We start from the raw sequence: 8,065 nt of genomic DNA, 5'->3' as shown, positions 1-8,065 counted from the left end.
ACTTGACATCGTGAAGGAGTCGGAGGATACTTCTTGTGAATCCTTTGCTTTTGCTTGAAATGTCCTTACAGCAGGATCGAGCTTCCAGAAAGCAGAAACTCTTTCTTTTGTTGCAGGTATTTCTTGAATATGAGAGAGTGAGATAGCTACAAAAACAGAAAGAATGATCAGTTATTCTTAAGAGAAAAAGAGTCCTACTATGATCCTTGTCTAAGGATGCCATATCCTACCATTGGTGATCCACTTTTTGGGAAGGTTTTTCCCATCTGGGATTGAGTCCCTCCTCACAAAGAAGGAATGGCTCTTCCAGTGGGTATCATTTTTGGTGGTTTTGAGGATTGGATGAGGCTGACCAGATTTATGTTTGAACAGGAAACGGTGTGAACCATGGCTAACAAGGTTATATAATTGACTCAACTCAGACATTCCTATGTCTACATCCTCTTGCTCTATGATGCTTTCAAGGGTATACAGAACTCTCCACATCATGGGCATGGCCTGTATGTAGCACATGCCCGTGAGCAAGAAGAAGGATTGTGTAAAAGCAGGGAAAGGATAAGAAAACCCTATCATAAAAGGGGTGGCTGGAAAAGTGACCCAAGTATCAGAAATACAGTCACTCTTCATTGAAGAGTCAAAGGATCTAAAGACGGCTTCAGCCGGAAAGCAATGATGAATCCGATCAATCTCAGGATCGGTAAAATGGCAGAGTTCCAGCGAAGGGTTTTTGGTAACGCCTTGGCTTTTCAAAGGACAATCCTTTTTAGGATCCTTAGCAGGTGAGGATCGGAGAACCATCTTAACCATGAATGCTCGGAGAAAAGAGGATCAGAGTAGAAGAATTTAGAGAGAAGGAAAGAGAGAATACCTGTTCGATCTCCGGATGAAGATTTAAAGGAGTGAAATGCTCGAATTTAAATGCATCTTGATCCTTATCTCTAACTCTGAATTTATAATGATGATTTTGCAGGTAGTCTAATCGCTGACGTCACGTCCACAACGGCTAGTCCGATTATAACGGCTAGTTTTTCGCTAACCAAGTTGTTCCGGACCAATTAGAAAATATGAGTCATCTAGTTACAATTAATTCCTCATATTTTGGGGGCAATTGTTAGGGATGGATTTTCTAATGTATGGATCACGGATCCTCAAGTGCAGCCAGGATCACGGGTCCTCAGTTCGGTTTGAATTAAGGATCCTCAGAAGACGTTGTAGGTTTAAGGATCCAGGATCCTCATTATTATCCTTATACTAACGGTTGTTTCCACTATATTTGAACTTGTTTTGCAGGAGTATTCGAATGGGACTTGGTCTTGCCGAGATTCCAGGGGAATATACCTTCTAATTCCACACGTGCATAGCCTTCGTGAACATTATGGAGATCGTGGGAAGCTAGCATCTTTTGGGGATTGTTAGTTAGCTAGTTTATTTCTATTTTTATAAGGGGATAACAAGCTTGAATAGATAGAACAATTAGCAAACACACACTACTCGAGAACTCTCTGCAACTTATTGGCGATTTCACACTTTTTGCACACTAGTGATCCTTGTAACAAGCTTGTTGTCATCCCGATTTGTGACCTTTACTTGTTTAATATAGTTGGTGATCGGTAGTTTCCATCACCCGAGGTTTTTTGTGCCGGAGATCATACATTGATCAAGGGCTTTTTCTTCGTATACATCCTTGTGTCCCACATTCATTTCATTCATATATTGTTCATACATTTGTCCATTTATTCAAGCATCACACCTCACAAAATAGGATTTGGTTGTATTATCCTTGTGTGATTTTTCACCAAAACATTTGTGATAATGGATCCCAATTTATTGGGAGTAGAACTACTAACTTTTGTGACAGCTGGGGGATTAAGAGGATAACATCAACACCAGTCCACCCACAAGCTAACGGTCAAGCAGAATCAAGCAATAAGGTCATCATCAACAACTTGAAGAAGAAATTAGGATCCAAGAAAGGAAAGTGGGCTGAAGAGCTACCATATGTCCTTTGGGCAGATAGGACAACTCCAAAAAATGCTACAGGTCAAACTCCATTCTCCCTAGTCTTTGGAACTGAGGCAGTGATCCCTACAGAGATGATGGTTCCTACAGCAAGAACAAGCATCCGTGATCCTGAAGCAAATGTTGAAAAACCTGACTCAAGACCTGGACACTGTGGATGAGCTCAGAGATTTAGCAACAAGAACGTCAGGGTCAGAAGATTTCAAGTTGGTGATTTGGTGTTGAGGAAAGCATTCCAGTACACTACAAATCCAGCTGATGATAAACTAGCACCAAAGTGGGAAGGCCCTTATTTGATAAAAGCAGAAGCTGGAAATGGGGCATATCGCTTCTTAACTATGGATGGTGATCTCTTACCAAGAGCCTGGAATGTTGTTCATCTAAAGAAATACTTCATGTAAGAAGGATCAAGGATCCTCAGAGGCTCCAATATTCTGACTTAGGATCCAGGATCCTCAAAGGATATATGATCCTTTCTTCGGTAACATCTTACTTTCATTTTCATTCATTTTATAGTTATTATCCATTGCAAGAAGAGGATGTTAAGCACCTAACATCCATTATTATAAAGTTTAAGCATTCGTAGAGTTGTTAACTTTTTACAAAAGATCAAAGTGGTTGGCCAACACTCCAAAGTTTTTGGGCTAGTCCCCAGTATTTGGGCATGTCCCCAATTAAGGTATCTTATACCTTCTAAGGTTTAAGGGTTTTCACCTTTAACACGAATTGGGTTTTGACACCCCGCCAGTAGCGCACGATTATCCAAGTATGATTCGAGGCAATGGGACTAGTACACGCTTAGTGGCTGACAACTTCATTGTTGTTGGCCATATGTAGGATCTCAAGTATAATGGTAGACGTACCATACATCCGTTATCCTAAGGTTTCTAACATTTTCACGTTAGCTAAGGTTTTGGCATTTTCATGTCACTTACGTTGGGAAAGTTGCCAGTTTGGGCCAGACCCCAGTATACACCTGTTTATTTGGGCCAAAACCCAGTATACACTCGTTTATTTGGGCTTGTCCCCAGTTTATTTGGGCTTGTCCCCAGTTGTTATGGGTTTATCCCCAGATTGTTTGGCTTAGTCCTAAGTTCATTTTTTACAGGATCTTGGAGCTTTAAAGGTTTGCAAGTCCTAACAATAAGGATCCTGAATCCTTAAAACTTTACATAATTTTCATGGTTTGATTGCTCAGTAATAACTTATAAGGATATAGAATCCTAACTTGGATTTTCTGGTATGTTTTATCCTTAACTTTATTTATGTTACGGATAAATTTTTATTCTTTCCAGTTAAGGATTTATGATCCATATTCATTGTAAAAACTGAAGTTTTATACTAAACTTAACATCATCAAACTTTTAACAACTAATGATTCTATAAATTCTTGATGATAATATTCTCGGATATGGAAAGATAAACATAATAGTAAAAGAAACTTTAAGGATAAACGTACAACACCAAACATAGCCAAAAGTTTAATATTATTAAACCCACTTCCATATCTAATCCTCTCACCCCCCCCCCCACATCCCACATACCCCTCATCACCTTCTCCCACCCTAAAACTATCCCCCAACAAAGACCCCATATCCATCCCCGTCCTCTTCACATATGTCATCACCCGCAACACCACAGTCACCAACCCCATCTCCCTAGTCCTCTCAAACCTCACAATTTGATCACTCCACGACTCCCCCTTTGCCGACATTGACAAACTCACCTACCAACTCACCTCACCTGATACTTCCTCACCACAAACTCTTTCTCCTCGGAATCGCTTACTCAAATCCTAATCTTATCAACTTGACCACATTACATCTTATACCTTCCTCCCTTGAAGCTGGCACCCATCAACAAGCCCACAAAGACCCTCATTGGCGAAACGCCATGGATTGTGAGTTTAATGCACTTCTAAACAATGGAACGTGATAACTAGTTCCAATCGGATGTCAATGGAAATTTCAGGTGAAAGAAACTTGAATGGAACGATTGTTAAGTACAAAGCACGACTTGTTGCTAAAGGGTTCCATCAACAATACGGGAACGCTTATTGTGACACATTCAATCCCATTACCAAACCGGTCACCAATCGGCCATTACATCAACTTGACATTACTAACGCATTCTTACATGTCACACGTCATTGAGAAGTACATATGGTGGAACCACCGGTGTATATTTACCCACAATTTCCTAACCATTTTTGTCGGTTGAGAAAATCATTGTACAGGCTCAAACAAGCTCCACGAGCTTGGTACATTGAACATACTAATTTTTTACTTGATTTTTGGCTTCAAGAAATCAATAGCCGATCCATCGTTGTTCATCTTAAACAAGGAGTATTGTGTTAGAAACATCGTATAATTTAAATCATGTCCGGATAATATACCTACACTTCAGCTTCTGATTTGGCCAAGAACTAAACGTCAAGACAAAGTTTCATAATGGGTGGTTATTTAAGTGGGTTTTTTTCCATTTGTGCTTAATCAACTATCTATCTTTGCAACTTTTTATGGAAATAACTGCCAAGTTCTTACATGATGATATGAAACAACAGGCTGGTGATCACGTCTATATTGATTAGATAATTGAGTTCAATTTAACATAACTTACGATGTGATCCATGTATGTGGTGAATGATACAAAATAGGTTGCAGCTAGCTCATGTGTCACGTTCTCAAGAAGCTTTTGTGAGTTATAATGTGAAACATATGCACCTAACCAATTGTAAAGAAAATGTTGTAGATAGTCGTGATTCTATTGGTTCGATTAAATTAATAACAAATCTAGGGACTAAATATTGAGGATTTAGATCGTTGCATGCATGGTGTGCTTGGTGTTTTAAAAAAAAATCTAAAGCCAGGAACCCAATTTCGTGATTCTTAGAGAATGTTTGTATCTTCAAGTGATGATTTTTCTATCAACTATTGTTGGGTTCAAACATCTAGTCTCATCTTCGGGTAGTGTCGTTTGTGTACTTGGCTTTTTTAGCTCCTTTTATAGTATGTTCTTCTCAAACATATGGTTAGAATATCCCTTTATATTCACTCATTAATAATAATTATAGCTCCTTTCTTTAGCTCCTTTCAAGAAAAAGTACAAACACATATTTCCACCTTTTACTTTTTCGAATCAAGCATGCATCTCCACATTTTAATCACCATCTAATTACTCAGGGGTTACTGTTAAAATATATTAGCATCTAAAAACACCCAACGCTAGAGTTTGTTTCTTCGTCGCTGGTACGATTCTCAAAGGCATGTTTAGTAATATATATACAACGAAAAATGTCAAGGGTTGTTTTTAAAAGACATCACAAGAACTACTTAATTAATAAACGCGGTATATCCCACGAAAAAGAAAAAGAAGACTAACAACCCTTGTGAATATCAGAAACTACTAAGATTAGGGAGGCTAATGCAGAAATAAAACAAATTGAAGATATATATTATGCAAGAACCAAATACACCTCGTGTCGATCTTAGAATTAATTTGCTGGCGCTTTGGACTCGCCTTCCTTTACAAGAATACTTAAAATGACCGACCCAAGGGGATGAAGATAGCTTTTCCATATTTATATGCTGCAAATGTGATCAAGTTGTTTGATGAATTAAGAAAGATGCGTCGGCCAGTAGTCGACACCAGTCCTCGTCCGTGGCTTACTGACATTCAGCTCTTAGGGTAAAGTAGAATATGGATGCTATGAAATATTGAGCTTCAAACTTCAATTGATCAGCTAGTAGTTCAAATAACTAGTTGCAGATTCTTCACAAGATCCGTTGTTGACATAATGAAGTCATCATTCTTCTGCACAAATTAAGGGAAAATGAATCAGAGCCATGTTCCAGTTAATATATTTGGTTATTTATGGCAACAGACAGACTCAAAAGATCTATCTTATTCATCCCCTTTTACAAAGGTTTAAAAAGACCATACAGTGGAAACAAAACTGAAATGAAAGCAATAACAAAAAGTAAATGAAAACAAAATTGAAACATCCTACATTTGTTCTTCTAACTGAAAACTAATTATTAGCACCCTTGACCAAACTCTTGTAACTGCACTAACTTCCAATCACAACTTCTTGAATTCTTTTTAACAAAGATCTTATATTTACTATTAGAGAACCTATAAGAACATTGTATTTATTTTATGTGTGTTTATCCAAGAAAAAGATTAGGAACCAATTTTCCCATTTCTGGATCAAGATTATGATATTAACACTATCAAATTTACCTGAGCAACAATGGTGACAAGAAGAGTGGTATCAGCAAATGGGATGGTGCTGCAACTGATGATAGATAAACCAAACTTCTGCATCTCACTTAGCACTTTCACTAACGATATGCAGTTTTTCCGGCTGTAGATTTCGACAAGTAGACTGCATCCGGACGTCCTCACTTCGATCTCCGGATTGCAAGGGCTGCTGCTCTCTTCAAAGTTTGCTTCATTGGAAGATGAACCATCTTCATCGCTACTACTAAGCCTTGATCTTTTACCTGTTATAACCGATTCTTGCATGTTCTTTCTCTTCAAGGCGGATAATCCCTCGAGTTCCTTAACTCGATTTTGGAGTTCTTGGATATAATTAGCTGCATCTTCTAACACAGTTGCCTTATCCATCTACCACCAAAGAATCAACAAGATTATTAATAAAATACATCTGAAATATTCTAGGGCTTAGCGAGGAAACAGCGGTTAATTACCTTCTTCAAGTCAGGAAGGAGGGAAGACAAAGCAACAAAACGTTGAGCCAGTTTTTCTCTTCTCTTCCTCTCAGCCAACACATGATCTTGAACCTGAATCGGATTCCTGAGAGGGGTCGGACCCTTTTTTGTACCAGCTTCTGTGAAACCATATGAATCACCAAATGAGAGGATCTCATCTTTAGGTTTTATATCTCCAAAAGATATTGTGAAAGTGTTAGGAGCATCAGAAACTAGCTTTGATTTGGATTTTTCAGTTGGAGGAAATTTCTTGTTGATACTATTGGCTGTTTTGTAACTAAATGGTTGTTTGATATTGGCTGGTTCTTCGAGGCGCTTATGGGTTTGAAAAGACTGATCGATGAAAGACGGGGTTTCTGTGTAGCTATCTGATGAAAATGAATCAACACTGAAATCCTCCATGAGAGGATGATAAGGTTTGTTCATCTGATATTGATTCATGAACCCTTGATCTTGCATCTCCTGAAAATAAGGATTCGACAAACACATTAAAAACTCTATTTGGATCAACAAATCAGGAGTATGCATATATGATATTACTTACCAATTCTGGAAGCCAAGAAGAAGGCATATCCATGGCTTTAGTTCCTATGTAGGCTGCAAGTACATAGGACTTCTCATTAGATCATGATATCACATAACATGAACATATCCTCCACATGATATCACATAAACATATTAATAATTGGATGCATAGACAACCTACAAAGTGTTGAATTCAATGAGTATGTTTGAATTCTTCAAGCCTTAAACAAGAAGGAACAAGTACCCATATATATTATATATGAGTTTATAACGGACGATGTTCATGATTTGATGTGATAGTCATGGAAATCAGCTCTCACTGATAACTAAGATGAGATGAGAAAGAGACCTAATGGGGAGAGAAAAGAAAAGAATTACCTTTGAAAAAGAAAGACTACTTTTTATCAGCTAGCTCTTTTGTGGAATATTTCTGTTTTGGCATATGAACCACAGAGAATAAATACTTGAAGCGTTTGTAGTAAATTCATGAACACTTGAATACTGTGTTCTACTCAGCTGAGACACGTGATAGAAAAGCAATTCCCTCTGGAATTGATTCTCTTGTGATTTCACCTACAAAAAAATACCTGCCTTTTCCCTATTTTTTATTTTTATCTTACATATGATGGTGCAAGCATGGGTAATAATTAATGGATCAATACACCCATCTGTTGTCTAAATCCTTCTTGTAAACCGTATAATTCCCTTTTTTTATTTTGGCTTTTAGTTACTACAAATCGGAGAAGGCATCCCTTAAAATATACTGATAATCTTCCTTCCGTTACTTT

General features: G+C 37.8%; 1 protein-coding gene across 4 annotated transcripts; it reads right to left on the bottom strand.

The window, feature by feature from the left end:
* Positions 1-5,270: 5,270 nt before the first annotated feature.
* On the bottom strand, positions 5,271-7,800 carry LOC118486660 (transcription factor bHLH18-like). Of its 4 annotated transcripts, none has more exons than XM_035983279.1 (5): positions 7,656-7,800; positions 7,297-7,349; positions 6,732-7,214; positions 6,262-6,648; positions 5,271-5,832 (listed from the first exon to the last, which is right to left on the bottom strand). In XM_035983279.1, exons 2-5 carry the CDS (start codon positions 7,327-7,329, stop codon positions 5,770-5,772), a joined length of 966 nt encoding a protein of 321 aa, XP_035839172.1. In that variant the 5' UTR covers positions 7,330-7,349; positions 7,656-7,800; the 3' UTR covers positions 5,271-5,769. The 4 variants fall into 4 exon arrangements, with proteins under 4 accessions (XP_035839172.1, XP_035839170.1, XP_035839171.1 ...); XM_035983277.1 differs by having other exon boundaries at positions 7,297-7,454; positions 7,656-7,742; XM_035983278.1 differs by lacking the exon at positions 7,656-7,800 and adding an exon at positions 7,455-7,621.
* Between the last annotated feature and the right edge of the window lie 265 nt (positions 7,801-8,065).

Source organism: Helianthus annuus, chromosome 14 (assembly GCF_002127325.2).
Source record: "Helianthus annuus cultivar XRQ/B chromosome 14, HanXRQr2.0-SUNRISE, whole genome shotgun sequence".
In the NCBI taxonomy this organism is placed as follows: Eukaryota; Viridiplantae; Streptophyta; class Magnoliopsida; order Asterales; family Asteraceae; genus Helianthus; species Helianthus annuus.
The sequence above is the reverse complement of the archived record's forward strand: the minus strand, read 5'-3'. Positions and strand labels throughout refer to the sequence as shown.